Raw genomic sequence first — 18,369 nt, 5'->3', positions numbered from 1 at the left:
CTTTCCCTGCTGGAACTCTAGGTGCTTTCCCACGCCTTTAAAATACCCCACCTACTATGTCAAAATTAGCTTGGACAGATTTATTTCTATCTAGACCTCCCTCATTTACACTATAATCACACATACTACATCATTTCTGTGTGTATACTCATATATCTGCCAATGAATAAACAGAGTAAAAGGCAGTTCATGTCCAAGGAACCTTAAAAGGTTGGAAGATGAATGATGGGAAAGAAAAAGCATCACTTGCTTAGTTTCAAAGCAGGGAAGAGAGATGCTGAGGACCATATTTAGACTGCATTTTGTATGTCTAACTTGACAAGACAGCCGTGAGTAACCCAGAGCGCCTATTAGCTACGCTGCCAGACTCAGGTTCCCCAGACAGCCAGTGAAGAGAAGTGGACACAACGCCAAAGTTAAGCAGCCTTGATGCTCAATACTGAGTCAGAAATTCTTCTGTAGGTCATACAGCAATTCCCTGACAGAGCTGGAGATTAGCTACACTGCTGGAGTTCAAAATCAATGTCTTAATCAAGAAACTTTTTTTTCTCAGAGGTACTTACTATGCTTGAAGCCTATTTCAGTCATGACAGCGGAGTGCATTCCACAACTCAACACTAACACAGTGCAACAGTAAAACAGGCTTTAGAAACAACACAAACCACTAACTTTAACTTCAAAAAATATCTTTATAGATACATGTTCTGAAGCGAATGTTATTTATGCAGATTTTTTTAGCGCTGAGCTCTACAGTATCTCCCTTTGGCCATGAAGGGCCATACTTTGATGTTAGAACTTCCCACGAGCCAGTGCAGGGAGGCTCAGCTACCATTTTATTCACTAGTGGTGCACTTTCCTCTTTTACAACATGCCAGAAGAAATGATGAGGCATCAGTATACCCCTGTTTGGCTTTAAGGTAAAGTTGTGACACTTGATCTAAAAAATCCTTACATTCACAAAGAAAAGACTCAAATTATGCAAAGGGGGAGTTCAACTGGTTCTCTCTTTGTAACTTGTAATCCGATACAGAAACTAGAGAAAGCCCAAGCTTTCAAAAGCTTCAAGGGATTTTAACACTGAAATGGAGCTACCATCCAGCTGTGCAATTACTGCAATACTATCCGGCACCGCAAAGCTGCCTCTAACAAGCTGAGCAAAAGCACAATTTGTCAGGCTGTACAGATTTACACCAAGGGCCCCCCTACCCTAATTATCTTGCTTCACATGCAGACACCTATGGAAGAACCCGCACAGGGCAAGACCCTCCTGCTCTCACCTTCCCAGCCTCCAACTGTTTCTATCTCAGTGGATCTCCTGAGCCTACGGTGCTTTGTCTATTGTCTCTAATGCCTTGACTTCCCTTTAAAGTACTTGCCCAGTCCCCCATGTAAACCTCCTAGTCTATCCCACATCCTCTGACAAGGAGTTCCATGTGTCTCTCACCTACTACATGAAGATCCATCATCTTATGTTTGCTCTGAAATGGCGTCTTACTGACTGTATTTGATAGCCAAAAGTTCTGATACTGGCAGAAACCGTGAATAGCCAGGCCCTACCCACTCACTCTTCCAGTGCTATGCATGATTTTGTAGACCACTGCTATATTCCCCTACATTATCTCTTTTCCAGGCCAATAAGTCCCTGCATACTCAGTTGTCCTGTGTTTGGAAGCCTTTCCATGCTTTTGATCATCTTTGTCATTCCTTCCCAAACCTTGTGCAGTGTTCTGTCTGAGAGATGAGGACCAGACCTGCACAGGGGATTAAAGTCCTGGGAGCACCACAAAAATACCCGGCTGCACAATGATCTCCTCTGCTTTATTCTCTACTCTTCTCCTAATAATTTTTCTCTTTATTGCTGCTGAGCACTGAGCTGATGTCTCCATGGAAAAAATTATCATGACTCCAAAGTGTTATTCTTGGGCTGTCATGGTCATATCATCTCCAGCCATGTGTATTAGTTTGTCACCAAATATATCAAACACCAGTATGTACCCACATGCACACATGCACTGGTATTTTTAGCCAGGTCTATAAATAGGTTTGCGAGTGTAATATATTTTACGCATTTGAACAAGCTACAAGAACTTTTCATTAAAAGTATTAAATGGCTGTCACAAAATAATGAAATTAATCCCATCCAAGGCTAAAATTTTGTATCAAAACAACACCATCAGCAGTCACTGGGAACTCATTCTTGAGCTCTTGCCTATTCATATTTGGTCTCAGTTTAGACTGTAAGCATGGGACCACTTCACCCTCTTACTGATACAGACACAGCTTCATTATTGAAGTCAAATATGCAGATGAGTTACTGTATAATAATTTCAGAGAATCACAGAATAGTTAAGGGTAGCAGGGATCTCTGGAGATTGTCTGGTCCAATCTCCCTGCTCTGAGCAGGGTCAGCGAGAGCAGGGTGCTCACAGCCATTTTCAGTTGGGTCTTGAATATCTCCAAGGAGGGAGACTCTACAACCTCTCTGAGCAACCTGTTTCCGTGCCTGACCACCCTCACAGTGGAAAAGTTTCTTCTTACATTTAAAAACAATTTCCTGTATTTCAGTTTGTGCCCTTTGCCTCTTGTTCTGTCGCTGGGCACTGCTGAGAAGAGCCTGGCTCCATCTGCTTTACTTCCTCCCAAGTAAAAGTAGGCAAGAAGAAAGATTTTGGAGTGAAAAATTACATGCCATGAGACTTGGAGTCAAGATAATGAACGTTTCTCTGTGCAACACAAGGGGTGATGTAAGGCTGACAAAATTATATTTTATCTTTGGCCACTGTTGTTGAGGCGGGCGATGCACAAAATGCTCTGCGTACCCAAACCACACAACAGGCCGGTCTTGTACGAAGCACTTCTCCTCCGTTACAGCAGAACAAGAGAGAAGCACTAGCAGATTTTGGCCTAGCAAAGGATGCCTTATAGACACATCACCGCTAAGTACATCCCAGTCCTTTATGTCAGCTCCTTTCCTAAAAGTCATCCTAAATTTCACTAACTGATATAATGAGCAGGTCTGCTTATGGGAAGAAAAAATATTAATACCAGTATTTTGTGCTGTTTCTGTTGATCGCCACCTTTGGATAAAACTGCTAAACCACACCTATTTGAGAAAAGGGACACAGCAGGTTAGAAGGCAGCTGTCCCCACAGCTGATAAACACAGCCAAGACACTGCCCTGCCATAGGCTTCATAGATGCTGGGCAAGTTAGATGCTGGCTTCTCTTAGTTGGGGCGGGGATGGGAGAGGAAGGGAAAATGCTAAAGAAAAAGAGTCTGCAAAAAAGAATAGGAGTTTCCTTGTTAATGCACACTGGCTGCCTGCCTTGCAATATAAGGTAGTGGTGAGATTGCCCAGCCCTCTTGCCTCCAGCTGCAGGTGTGAATGATGTTGCTAATCACTGAGGCTTAACTGATGTTAGTAAGGTCATTAAGCATAACTTTTACTTCCTCACAGCTAAGCTGTGTGAATACATACATTGAAGAAGGTGCTAAGTTATTCTCAGGGTCTGTGCTGAGGGCCAGACACAAAGCTGAAATATGCTGAATACTTAAGAGATGGTGCTTGGAAGAGACAGCTCTGATAGACACCCTGTGGGGGAAACCCTTGTCCAGCCAACCACTTAGCTAAACTAAAATGTTAGAAATAACAGTAACAAGACTCCAAATAAGAAACAAAAGGAACTCCATTTATATATAAAACTAATTTCTCCTGTGTTTTCAGCTGTCTGTGTCTTTCAGACAACACATACAAGTTCTTCTCTAAAAGCACTCCTAGCACTCGCTGCGCTGAAGCATAACACAGGATAAAGTGATCAGAGCTCAGCCAGATCCTATTTTCTATATAAATTTTGCTAGGCAACTGGGGATGATCCACTGGGAAGAAATGCACAATTTTTCCAAGGATCTAATCACATCTGAGGCTCCATTTCTTATAACATCTCTCAAAGGGCAATATCAAAACCTTAGCAGGAAATAATTTGAATGACTAGCAAATGAAATGAGCTATTAGATATTGTTTTCCTCTTTTTTTGGGGGGGTAGGTGATAAACATAATGTACACAAGTATAATAGGAAATGTATCAAAAGTTTGGTTTCATTTCAGCCTGCTGTGAGCAATTCTGTTATTTCTTCTTACATCTGAATTAGACAAGTCATTCTTGAGAGCTTAAGCCTGCCCACTCCCTGAAATAAACTACTGTATATAACCTAGTCCAGGTACTTTTTGTTTATTCTTAATTAATAATTTCTTAAAAATACATATATTTGCTTACTTAGCACTAGCTCTTGTGTAGACTCTCCTTAAAATATGCTGTAGGATTTTCTACCGGATTGTCGTCTCCACCTTTCTACTATCACGATGTTATGAATGCAATGAAATATTAAATAGACATGTTTTTACATGACAGAAAGTCTTTTACGACTGAAGTCAACAGAAAAAGTATTCCCAGCCTTGGACAGGAAAGAAAACCTTCAAAATGTTACCATGTAATACTACGTTGATAACTATTTTCTAGAACAAAGAACCAGTGGTTTAACATGACTTAGATCGCACAGTTCCTCATAGCATTGCAAGGAAACGGTTTGGCATGTACTTTTCTAAAAGTGTGATTTTGCCAATTCTTATCATTATAAGCTGTGATTAGATATTTATCTTTTGATTCTTTTAGTTACCAGTCATGACCTGGCATATAGCAATGCATCCATGTACAAGTTCAGCAATACAAACCGGCACAGAAATGAAAAAAACTTCTTCATGTAGAAATGGCACATGCTAGTACATGTGTTGAGAGGTATGGGAGACTTATAAAGAAATATTATTTCTAAACAAATTTCTGGATTAATGAAATGCTGCTTTATTTGGAAACTGCACTGAGAAAATTTCATTTGCCATGCTTGTTAATAATGGGGCACAATTAGCATAATCCCCTCAACCCATTAAAAAAAATGCAAACATCAAATAACAGAAATTATAAAAATGTCTTCCTTTAATTATAAATTTTGCCTTTTTCAAACCAGTCACAGCTAAGCTCAAGAGATACTCAGCTAACACAGTGTAAGTGAAATCCTTGAGGGAAAGCCCTGTGCAGTCGGGCTGGCACCAGCCACTTGGCAAAGCACAGCAAAGCATCACAGCTTCGTCTTTGAAAACATGTGTGGGTGTCTGTGGCATTTTCCTTGAGGAAATGGCACTTACAGTGTGCGTAATGAATAAGGGAATATGTTAAATTTATGGGCAGAGATAGTCCTTAAAACTGCTGATCGCACTGAAGAGCACAACCTGCCCACTGATTTATTTTCATTTCACGTAACACAAGGAGGCTTCTCGGGGGCTGTAGGCGCACTAGTTATCGTCGACAGTACAGTAAAATCATCACGGCAGCCATTTCAGCAAAACTCAAAATAGCCAATAATCTCTGAAACTCCTCCCCTTCCCCAAGTCCCCTTTCAACTCTGAAAAAAGTGTCAACAGCCATCGGTAACGACAACCCTCCACTGAGTGAGTCCCCCCTTGTCCAACACACATAAACCCACAAATGTACCTGTTTGGATGCACAGACCTCAGAGGCTCTCTCCCCAGCAGAGGAGCACTCTCTCTTACTCATGATCATGGTATTTACTACAGCATAACTTAATATTTTCTGGTTCCAGGTAAGTCACAAAGCTAAACAGTCATCCACTGCGTATCGGCTTCTACATACAGAACAGGGTCCCTTCAAATTACTAAAAACACAGCGAGGCTTTGCGTAGAGCATTGTCCAGTTTTTACTCTCTGTAGATGGTCAAACATTTTCAATCAAAATGTTTGAGTGGGATATTGAGATTTTAAGAGAAAAAAACCTATTAAAATGTAAAATCCACACCCAAATGCTGGAAGTTTATATACATGTGGGCATGTATAAGCACTTCATGCAAGTCAGAGTGGAGTTTTGTCACGTGCCCGTCTCTTTCCCCAATTAGAGTTGCCAGCCGGACTGTATCTGCCATGATGCAAATGCTTTCTCTCTCCAGGAGGGAGTGAGACCATGGCATATTCCAACAAATATACCCTAAACTGGGAAGCCAGCCAAGACAAGATAAAGAAAGCTGGAGACGTACAAATCCTAAGAGGCAGTAGGGAGAGCATTTACAAGCGATATTTTTGGCTTTCAGACAGTATTTTTGACCATATGTATTTTTTAAGAAACATTATTTCTCATGGAAAAGGTAAATCAACCTTTTTAAAAAAAGGCAGGGGGGCATCTTCCATTCATTTACTAGGCAATTTTAAGGCTCATATTTCTCAAGGAAAAAAATTGCTTTAAAAAGTAACAGGGAGTGTTACTTCATTCCCCGCTCTTTGCTTTGAGTTTGCTGCCTCTTTGTCAAACCTGCTGAAGGCACTGCATGCCTGAAAGACAACCTGTTTTTTCCGGCTGTTTCAGCTGATCTAATAAAAGATATTACCTCTCCCTACAAAACTGGCCTCTCATGGAATATTATTTCATTATACTGTACTTTGGTCTAATCTGCTACAAATGTCGCAAACTATATAAATAAGAAGAATCATGATATCCATTTTGAAACAAGCTCTGTCACTTTATCCCTATTCTGAGCAAAAAGCACTTGAAATAAAGAAGAAAAAGAAGAACAAGAACATGCCTGAGCTGCAGAAATGTGGGTTATAGTGTCAGTGAAACAAAATACACACTGCACCCTGCCCATCAGCTGCTGTATTTCATACCAAAGTGCCGTTTATTGCTGTCGCGGCACACTCTACTCTGCGTACCACAACGGGCAAGGCTGCAATCCCATTCACATTTTAGAAAGTCATTTCCAGCCTATGAATTCCCTCCTACAGTTTCTCCTCGCAGCGCTTTAGTTAATACTGAGATAATTGAGCCTCATTAAGAAAAGCCACGTTCAGCACGTAGCAACTGCCATTTCAAATTTCACTCAAAATTCGGATGCACTAGCAATTCATTTACCTTGCAGCATCTTAAACTCTATAGAGTATTTAAGGCATTTCTGCCTCGCCACCTTCTGAAATTTCAAAGCCTGATAAAAGAAAAAAAATGGGTTGTAATTACAAATTAATTTAGTGGACTGACACTCACAAAAAGAGGCCTTTATATTAAAAAATGGATTGCACTGGCAGTCTGACTCCATTCACATTAGGAACTTGCCCCCACATCTGTGTTCTGCATGGGGTATCCACTTTTCTGAGGCATGGGATTACGAGGTTCATAGCCCAGTACAGAGCTGTGACTACCATGCAGTTTTGTGTGTCATTTAAGTACATACAAACTGCATAGCCATAAACATTTTCAGTTAAACTCTTCTATTCTGCTTATAGCAGATACCAAAATTTCTATTTTGAGAAGTTGTGGAAACCTGCTGTTGGCCTATTGTCATGACATGGTGCTATCCATGCAGGTTCTGAGGTTTGGTTTGTTTCATTAAAGGAAGAAGTAACACTTTTGCAGCTGTCACACACCCCTTTTTTTCACAGGAAGTCTATTTTTGCAGCTGATAACTATACAGTTGGTTGGTGGCAGATTTTTATTAATAATATTTATGATTTCATGCGACAGATCTCCAGGGGAGGACTGGGGCAGAGAAGAGCTGTGGCTGCAAGATTCCCCTCAAAAATTCTTGGATCACAGATTGGTTGTATTTCCTTAGGGTGAAACCCAAATTCTCCAGCTACTGCTCGATGCCTCGGAGAAACAATGCACATACGAAAGTCAAAGGACTGGATGAAGCAACAGGAAGGTGTGTGGCACACGAATGCAGAGCTGGGTTGCAAGGGGCTGTAGGGAGTTGATGCTAAAATTCGTGGTGTAGGATTTGCTTCACATGAACAAGGCCAGCACTGATTTTAATGCATCTTGGGATACAAAAAGATTTTGGAAGTCAGTTGCTGTTTCAAGGAATTCTGAAGTTTGGGGTGAGGACATGCAGCTGGTGAAAAGTGGGGTAAATATACTTACGGAATGAAGGAGAAAAAAAAATGCAATAAAGGAGGTGGGATATCTTAAGCAGAACTTCAACACTAATATCATGCTAACAAGGAGCTATACAATATTTGCTGTGTAAATAGGGTGAAAGTGTCATTTGACCACATTATTTGATCATGACGACATTTGCAATGTTGGAGGCGTTTTAATTAACGCCCATAGAGCTAACCTGCTGAGCACAGAACAAATTCTGAGCAAGTGATGGGCCCTCTCCCTTCCGATTCAAGCTTAGACAAGGCACCTGTAGAGATAAGCAGCCAGGTAGGAGAGACCAAGGAATAAGGAGCAATACAAGGTAGCAGGATAGGTACGTCTTCTGAATAGCCCAGCAAGCACCACTGCTGGTGGTCTTTATGGCATTTTAAATCATAGCACAGCCCCAGTCAATGATGAGACCTCTACTGAAAGCAAGCCCGCTTCTGGATTTAAAAGGAATGTTAGAAGTGGAGAGGGTGCAGAAAGCAAAGAGCCAGGCAAATGCAAGGTTTCAAAACTTGAACTTCGAACAACAGATCAACTAAATCAAAGGTTCAAAGGTGCCATGCTCATTTTCTGTACGTATTTGCACACAAAGAGGCAACAACTAAAATGCACACGCATTATCCAGTGGTGGTTCTTGCTCTGAAATGAAGGAGGAAAGGGGGAAACAAAAAAACCCAAACAGGAAAACCCACTAAATTATGACATCATCACAAAGTTGAGCTTCATTTTCACAAACAGCACAGAAAGAGTCCATGGACATCCAAAGGTAGAAGCTGAAAAATCTGCAGATTATTTCAACCCCAAGTTTTGGTTTTGGCTTATGTTAACTTCTGCATAGAAATTATTCTAAGAAATTCTAAAGCATGATGTGGGAATTGGGAGTGCAGAAAGACAACTGTCCCTTCTGACCATAAAGTTTATAAATATCAGCAGTTCCTACAGAAGTTTTTCCTATTTTTTTTAATGTTCCAAATTTGAAATATATTTTTCCTAATTAACTACCGCATTTTTAACAACCTGTTAAAATGATCCCCAAAAGAAACCTTTCAAATCTACTTTTAAGTTATTTTAACTAGCAATAGTTAAAGTGTGGTAACTCATAATTCCAAGTTGAAGTGTCTCTGCTTTTCTCTTCTGTCGTTGAGAGAGAAGTTTCAATGAACTGGGAACAAAACAAGATGATGTTTGGTAGGGATTCTTCAGTAAAACTTGAGTGGCATCTAGGGGTTTCCACTATTGCCCCCAGGGAAGTGCAGGCATGCATGAAGAGCTGGCATTTTGATGTGAACTCTCTCATTTCTTTAGAATCCATTACACACCTGAGCTTGTTAAAGGTGCCCATACAAAGGAACCAGAAAGTCCAGCCAGACTTTGTATATTCATTGCTTGAAGCAGCTGGTGTACCCCTGCACAGAAACTACCACAAGAATGGGACTTCCCTAAGCATCCCTAAGCAAAGGTTAACAGAAAAATGGTGGCACTATGCAAAGACTTGCTTCCCTAGGCAAAGATTAACAGAAAAATGGTGAAACACAGGCAACTCCAGAACAGCAACTTTGCCTTCTTAAACAGGCAAACACAGCATATAGATAGTGATTACAAAACCAGAAATTCGCCTGGCAGTCCACTCAAATACATATCCTAGAGCTTTTCTATCTTGTGACTCTATTTTCAAAGTAGAGAGTAGCTTTTTGCCTTTTTTTTTCACTACATTCATTTAGATCCCATCAGCTGCTACATGTTAATATGCTCCACAGGTTTCATTCCTGTAGCTCATAAGGGCATTTAAAACATCTGAGGCATGGCAAGGAATCTTTCAGCCTTGTATTCTTGGATCAGTTCTTAACCACAGCAACATCCACACATCCTGTGCATATTATGTCAAAGGACAAAAATAATTTACATCACTCAGCCATGCCATTTTCTATAATAGTTACATGATTAAAAAGATCCTGGAATATGTAAAAAGGTGGAAGTTTACAAATAACAGGATGCATGAAGAAAATACTTCAGAGTAGGAGAAAATTTCCTTCCAGGCAACTTTCTCATCTAAAAGTCTTTTTTTCCCTGTAGAGGTAAAACTCATTAACTGTTCAAATTGGAGTTGACGAAAGTTATACTGTTTTGGTACTAAGTCAGCTGGAGTTCAAGTAATGTAAAACAATCCAGGACTGCAGCCAAAAATTCAGATGTGTTCACCTTCAGCCTTAATTCTTTAATCAAAAGAAAGGGGCTTTCAGCATTGACCCCGTAAACTAAATCTGTTCTCCTTTTTCTCCATTCTCTTAATCCTTTTAGTGAGCTTGTTTGCAGTCATAAATAAAATAATTAATGAATGTTAATGGCAACAAAGAATAAAACTAGTATTCCTTACGGCACACTTTAGCTAATTATATTGTTAAGGCATTTTAACCTCCCAGTAATGTAACAGTATTACTTTTATTACTAATGTCAAATTATATAAAATGAAACACAATTAAACCTTTTTAGCACTCAATTCTGCTATCTTCTGCTATCAGAAGTGTAAGTAGAATTCACTGACAATATAAGAATCAGTAGTCATAAAATCTAACAGGGGGAAATAACATCTATCCCATCTCTGACTTCTGCTTCCAAAACCACATGTTGATTTTGCTGGAACAACCAACAGTACCACAACATTAACACTTCTACACCCTGGCAGGAATCTCATGGAATAACCAAACACAACAAAATACATGCTACTATGGAACAAAAAAGGCCGAAATCAAACAGAGCTTGAGGTAATAATAAAACAGTTGACCAACTGTTCATCACCAGTGACTAGATATTTTTAAAGAAACTCAGCAGCAGTTACAGTGATCCTTGGACAACCTTGTCACATCCTGCAGGCAGACTTTGTAGTCTTATTATTCCTTCTTGTCAGCTTCTGTTTCACACATTTGTCCAGTCTGAATCAAGATCTACTAAGAATATACTAGATACTGACTGAATGATCCACTATTTCAATATCTCTAAAACTGTCCCTGGGGTTCCTGACAATAAAATATTGCTTCTTTGCTAGCTCTTACACTTGCTGATAAATTCCAGCTAAGCGCAGCAATGCACAGCAAGCCTTGGGATGCTTCAGGCATTCTCTAAACCAGGAGCTGCAAGGGCATAACAAGGTCACATAGATACTCCTGAACAATTTGACAAACCCTCCCAGCCCAGCAAGTTTAGATCATTCTTCCTTCAGAGCCACTCAAAAGGTATGTTTATTTTCGTCTGGGAAGCATGCAAAAAATCCTTAGTCAGCCTTCAGCATCCCAAACAACTGCCTTAAAAATTCTCTCTGTTTAAAAATAAGAAATCTGGGGTGTGTACTCTAAGTTGTCTCAGGTTTTAGTTCCATAGGGAGTTAAACAAGATCCATGCTTTCATACATTTGCCATATTCTGGAAAATTGTTGGTTTTAACTGAAAAATATTCCCTCTCCCCGAAACTTCCTGCTCCAAATCTGGACCTTCCAGAAAAAGGACTATGACAATATATCTGACATATAGATATATCTATATATCTAACTATCTGACAAAAATTCACATTGTACCACATCAGATTCAAAATAAGGTAGTCACTACCTAAATGACTCAGCAACTGTGTATGTAAGAATTAAGCAAAGATACGTATTTTCTGATGAGACCTAGAGTTTACTAGAGTGATGCGGATCGGTACCCCATGATCTGTCCGTTCTGGCTCTAACTGGAGAGTTCCGACACACGTCAACACCTCCTGTCAGCATGACATTTAGTAACCTATAGGACAGAAGTCTCAGATTCAATGGGTGGTATTAAAGTGCTCTTATGGCATCCCCACCATAAATACCATGCTGCTCAGAATGGTGGACAGGCCTCGCAGACGTCTCTAGGATCATACGCAACTACACAGCCGGATGATGTCACTACAAGATAAAAATTACCGTGGAGAGCAGAACAGCAGCAGTGTTTTAAACACAGTCCCACCTCAATTTGTACCAGCAACAGGCTGCAACATAACAGCAATGTTTTATTGCCGTAAGGCACGCACTTCACCTTAACACCTCTGAGTGCTCTGTATTTGTTTTCCACAAAAACATGCTGCATGGCTTCAGAAGTCTGTTATTTCGGCATCATCAATATCACTTTCTGTCTCGCACCCTGAAGTTTGTCTAGTGAATGAGACACAGTGACTTGAAACACTGCCGTGGTTTTTTTTCACTGCTGTCAAGTGGTTGGACATGAGGCATGGCCGGTGGCCTCTCTTTTTCCCTCTGGAGGTGCCAGATGAAATGTCAGCTTTAAAACTAAACAAGCAGTAGTACTTGAGGCAGCAGCAAGGACAGAGGAAGCATAAGGCCGATAGGTGACAACGCTGACGACAAACTAGACAGTAAGTGGGACAAAAAAAACTTTCAAAAAACCCTTTTGTAAATACCAAGCCAACAATTTCTTCTAAGCTGAAGGAGAAACGGGTGACCACAGAGATAGGAGAGAAACAGAATAAAAGAGGTGTTTGGAGGGGAGGCTAGTAGCAAGATCAGATTATTAGCTAATTCATGGATCTCGCAGCTCTGATCCGTACACGAGCCATTGCAGGGACTTCAATGTTACTGCAGGGTTTAAAGTTGCCATCCACCAGCTCAGCTGCAGTAACTGCCAGGCAGCTGCAGAGGAAGACACGCTGACTTAGCTCTGAGCCACGGGGCGAAGCCAACCTGCAGGGCTTCACGTTTGCAATTACCACAGATCGGCCACTGTAAACCCATTGTACCTTGGGTGTCTAAGTCACAGAATCATAGAATCATTTAGGTTGGAAAAGACCTTCAAGATCATCAAGTCCAACCATGAACCATGCCCACTAAACCATGTCCTGAAATCCTGACAGGCTAACTAAGCTGTGGTCTACGGCCATAGGCCTCGTCTCTGTAATATGATGAACTGCATTAATAGTACAAGCCACCACAATGCCATAAACTGTTTTGTTAATACAATAGGTGCTGACTTACGTAGTCACATGTCAGCACAGGGATAGTAATTACATTATCCCATTCTTTAAGGGAGGTCTGTAATAGCTGTTCTACTATTCACAATACCCAGGGCACATGACAAAAGATGGAAAACTCACGTTAGGAACTTTCACATGGGAAAAATCACAACTGACTGTCAATTAACTAAACTAACTACCTCTGAGGTAGTGATGTATGTATGTAGACTCTCTTCACAATGAATGAAGCCTGGCTCATCTCATCCTAAACTAGACACATAAACAGGTCAGAGGTCTAAAAAGGGAGCCATGGAAGTATTCCAGGTGACAGTATGTGCTACACAGGCATCTGAGGGCACATTACAGCAATACCAGTGCCTGTGTGTCTCTGTTTTCTGTGACAAACATGAAAGCTAAGCACAATACAGTTACTAACACCACCATAACACAGATGAGAAAAGAAAGAGCTCAGATTTGTATTGGAAGTTTATCTAAAGGATGCCACTGCCTACATAATGGGAGGGAATGTTGTGCCTTTATCCAAACCTGTTTCCGAGAAGGGCAGGCTCTCAGCTGTTCTAAGCTCAGATAGTACCATTTGATTTCAATGGAGCAAGAATACATCAGTTAGGAGTCTGGATTACCACTTGGTTTGCAAAGGTCTCAGAGCTACCATTTCCGAGGTTTCTTCCTCTCTTCCCTACCTTTTCTGTCCTATGTTTTTCCTTATTCAAATCATTGCTTTAAAAAGCAAATAACAGTATTGCCTGAAAATCTACTAAATATCTGCTTCTATGCCAAAAATTATTTCTAGAGTGACTGCCTTTTTCAGAAGCTGCTTCTTGCAGCTTCTTCTATTGGATATTTAAAATTATATGCACTGGGATATGGGCAATAAATGACTTTCCATAACAGCAACTTCTCATCAGGAGATGATAATTCTATTACCCGCTATCTTTTCTCTTGACACACAGTTGCTTTCCCAACCTACAAAACAAAGTCACTAAGGCCACGAGGTATTCTATTAAGTTTTCAAAACATAAGACTCAGTGTCAGAGACTTGACCCAAAACATAACTTGCAGAATTGGTTTGCCAGCAGTGTGTATCCCCACTCAAGTCCTTACAACTAATGGCAGGAAATTGTTCCTTCACATCTTCGAGGTGCAGGCAGCAGAAGCTGAAGCCAGCAACAGGAGAAATGTCTAAATCTAACTAGCTCTTCTCTGCATTTCCCAGCATATCTGCACTCTTCTTGCATCCTTTTAATTTAGGCTTGTAATTGAGTTCTCTGAAATAAATTGTTAACTCTCTTTGGAGACAGGCATAAACTGTCAGGAATGTGAAAATGTGATACAAAACAGAATTTGAATAAATAGGATAAAGGCTGAGAGAATAGGTCATGAGAAAAGCTCAAATGACAGTATGTCGCATAAAAACTTCTCCAGCCCAATATTCTGTCTGCAGAAGCAGCCATTACAGCACACTTCAGAAAGATTATAAGGAACGTGGCAAATATAATAATCCTTCCTCAAACAGTCAGAGGATTAGAAACCATTAATTGTCACAGGGCTTAAGGGACCGAGTGAGAACAGGGCTCCATGGCACAGATGCAGCATAAAGGGTTGGGTGAACTGTCTGCTTCTCAACAGCACATTTGACCCCGGGAGAGTGTATTGGTTTTGTTTGGCAAGGTTTTGGTAGCGGGGGGGGGGGGGTTACAGGGCTGGCTTCTGTAAGAAGCTGCTGGAAGCTTCCCCTGTGTTCGAGAGAGAGCGAGCCCATACCAGCCGGCTCCAAGACGGACCCGCTGCTGGCCAAGGCCGAGCCAATCAGTGATAGTGGTAACGCCTCTGTGATAACATTTTTTAAGAAGGAAAAAAAAGTTGGGACGGAGAGAAACTGCCGCCGGAGTGAGGAGTGAGAACATGTAAGAGAAACAAGCCTGCGGACACCAAGGTCAGTGAAGAAGGAGGGGGAGGAGATGCTCCAGGCGCCGGAGCGAAGATTCCCCTGCAGCCCGTGGGGATGAAGACCCTGGTGAGGCAGGCTGTCCCCCTGCAGCCCAGGGAGCTCCACGGGGGAGCAGATCTCCACCTGTAGCCCGGGGAGGACCCCACGCCGGAGCAGGTGGGTTCCCGAAGGAGGCTGTGACCCCGTGGGAACCCCGCGCTGGAGCAGGCTCCTGGCAGGACCTGCGGATCTGTGGAGAGAGGAGCCCACGGAGCAGGTTTTCTGGCAGGACTTGTGACCCCGTGGGGGACCCGCGCTGGAGCAGTGTGCTCCTGAAGGACTGCACACCGTGGAATGGACCCATGCTGGAGCAGTTCGTGAAGAACTGCAGCCCGTGGGAATGGCCCACGTTGGAGGAGTTCGTGGAGGACTGTCTCCCGTGGGTGGGACCCCACGCTGGAGCAGGGGAAGAGTGTGATCAGCCCTCGTCCTGAGGAGGTGAAGCGGCAGAAAATAACGTGTGATGACCATAAACCCCATCCCTGTCCCCCTGTGCCGCTGGGGGGGCTTGGTGGTGAAATCCGGGAGGGTAGTTGTGCCCGGGAAGAAGGGAGGGGTGGTGGGAAGGTGTTCTGAGATTTCATTTTATTTCTCATTACCTTGCTCTGGTTGATTTGTAATAAATTGAGTTAATTTTGCAAACTGAGTCTGTTTTGCCCGTGACGGTAATAGTGAATGATCTCTCCTGTCCTTATCTCGACCCGCGAGCCTTTTGTTATATTTTCTCTCCCCTATCCAGCTGAGGATGGGGGAGTGATAGAACGGCTTTGGTGGGCACCTGGTGTTCAGCCAGGGTCAACCCGTCACAGAGAGATATCCCCGTTTAGCAAAACTACTACCACAAACGGTCTCTGTAATGTGACAGCGTCCTGAATCTCATACAGTCCTACCAAGGCAGACCTGTCTCTCAATGGACAATATAGACACTGAGTTGGGAGAATAACATTTAAATGCTAATAGAGGGCAATTCATGCCACAGAAGCAATCAGAAAACTTAAAAGATGTTGCTTCTTTTGGAAAACTGATTTACTTAGCACTTCTCCACTCTGCTTGTCCCAATAGCCTCCAGTCCTCTCCCAGGTAGGAATGATGCTTAACAACAGAAGAGCCATCATACTGGGGCAGGCCAGAGGCTAATTAGGCCCATAATCTGCCTCTGTCTGGCCAACACCCTATACTTGGAGCACGAACAGAACATCAGGGTGATTAAGGAGCACACATGCATATGGCACTGCCCTCCTAACCTTTGCCTGTTAAAGTTTCAGCGACTTCCATAGCCAAGTATGCAGCCAGACCAAGTTCAACGGATATTCATGGACTTATTTTCCCAGAACTGGTCTAATCGCTTTTAGGGCGACAAGCTCATTTTGACTCAGTTCCACAAACACACAAGCTGATACAAACTAACATGAAAAACATTTCTTCATAAGAAATGAACAAGAAGGTGTTGCGTATTTGTCTTCCTTGCAAGGAAATGCTATGCTAAGCAAGAAAAAAGTCAGCCACCAAGGAATAATGACAACTATCGCTTGAGTATACAACTGTCACAGGGAGCAGCGAATTATCATTCTCCTCTGCAGGGAATCCTGGCTTACACTCCTGGTCTGGAGGACATTCAAAGAGCAATGGAAGAGCATGGAAGAACATGAAAGCAACCTGTAATCTCAGTGTACCATAGGCGTTAATTAACCTGGCTGCCATCCAAACTGCTGGCATCAAAATCCGCTTATCTGGGAGCTGCACATTTCAGCATTTCTGCAGGCACTACTACGCAGAGAGGCACTGCACTGCACAGGGGTAGCAGGCTACCGAAAAATAAGAAAAAGAGGCAGAAACGGAGGACCGCTGAAAATCGTTACATTGCCATCAGAAGATCTGTTAGTAGTTGGGAAAACTTGTTACCTGAAGAAATGTACATCTGAATAAAGCAGGAGTTGCATCAAGAATGTAATAAAAACAACTTTGGGAAAACAAGCATGAACGATCTCTAGTAAGAATACACCACAATCAAGGTACAATCGTACTGAAGCCAGAAAGGGATAACAGTTCAAGTAAAGGTATTTGTCTCTGAAAAGGAATTGTTTTTCTACATACCTGTCCAGTCTCCTACTACTTTAAGGTGGACCCCAAACGTTGCTTTGGTATCTGTAGGGCACTAAAAATATTAAATATATTAAGGACCACTTCTGAGTAACAAGAAAATAACAAAATGCATTCAAAGTACAGTTGTTATGATAGAACCTGATGCAAATAGGTCATTCCTGAGCAGCCATACCCTTTAAAAAGCAAGTCTAGCATCAGTACAGTTCAGGAAGCCAAGCATGGCTAGTCTCCCTACAGTCTTAACCCTTTCTTCATGTCACAGAGGAGTTTGGGATGGGCTTGTCTTGGGGGGTGCGTTGGAACAGCCACTTCACTAAGCATTACTCAGCAATGATACCAACTGAGGATACAACAGCACAGAACTACTCCCTCTACTACTGACACTTATCATTGAAAATCAGCAATTGCCCCATCACTCCTAAAACAAGGCATTTAAAAGACTTCTGGTTCTTGAATGTCAGGGCACATGCTTTCAAGCTGATCACTCACACAAGTGATGCCTTCTTCTAAATGGAAACTGAAATTTTGCTGCATTTCACAAGAGCTTAGAGTTTGCAAAGGAAAAAGACCAGACTGCATGGCACATCATAAAAATCACTTTACAGCCACCATTCTCTCACTCTGCACCTATGCCCTCACCTCAGGGCTACTTACTTGTGACTATCAACACAGGAATGATATTATTCACAATCTTATCCACACCATGGCATCTAAAAACCTCCAGTCAAGCCATGTCAAAAGTCTAAGGAGCCCCCTCAGTTTTGTTCTTTGTTAGCTACAGGGAGATTTCAAATGCACTGTCTGGACAGCTTTTGCAGGTACACCAAATGATAAACAGGGCAAGCAACCATTCTTCAAGAAAAGATTCTTCAGTTTCCTTCTATAAACCAACAGCATTGGTTTCTTTTTGATAGAAGATATTACTACTGAGTTTTGATGCCTTTCTTAGAACCTGTTAATGACTGATCCAAGCTCCATCATGAATCTAACACCCAACAGATGACACTCCTGTCTTTTTTTTTCTACTGCTACAGACAAATATGAATTCTGAGGAGAGGGCTTAAATTCAAGGAACACATCTATATTATAAATAAAAGAGGCGCAGGTAGGGAATCCAAGCACCAAATACTCAATCATCCATCGTGCTTGTGAGGACACTCCTCGGCTCTGTTCTGGACCATTACCATTAGCATTCCCAAGATAATCTATCTGTTAGGCAGTGGGAAACCACTGGTCTCAGGGCTGAGGATCAGTTCCTATCAGTTCCTTATTTAGCAGCAGACACAGATAAAA

At 41.9% G+C, this 18,369-nt stretch overlaps 1 protein-coding gene across 2 annotated transcripts in view; it reads right to left on the bottom strand.

The window, feature by feature from the left end:
• NOX4 (NADPH oxidase 4) overlaps positions 1 to 18,369 on the bottom strand; it is a 107,765-nt gene that overhangs the window by 42,498 nt on the left and 46,898 nt on the right. For both annotated transcript variants that reach the window (XM_049823458.1, XM_049823459.1), the window contains exon 12: positions 17,068 to 17,128. In XM_049823458.1, coding sequence (XP_049679415.1) covers positions 17,068 to 17,128 — 61 coding nt within the window. The remainder of the gene's footprint in view (positions 1 to 17,067; positions 17,129 to 18,369) is intronic.

This window comes from Accipiter gentilis, chromosome 19 (genome assembly GCF_929443795.1).
Source record: "Accipiter gentilis chromosome 19, bAccGen1.1, whole genome shotgun sequence".
NCBI classification, from domain to species: domain Eukaryota; kingdom Metazoa; phylum Chordata; class Aves; order Accipitriformes; family Accipitridae; genus Astur; species Astur gentilis.
This window is presented reverse-complemented; position numbering and strand designations above follow the sequence as displayed.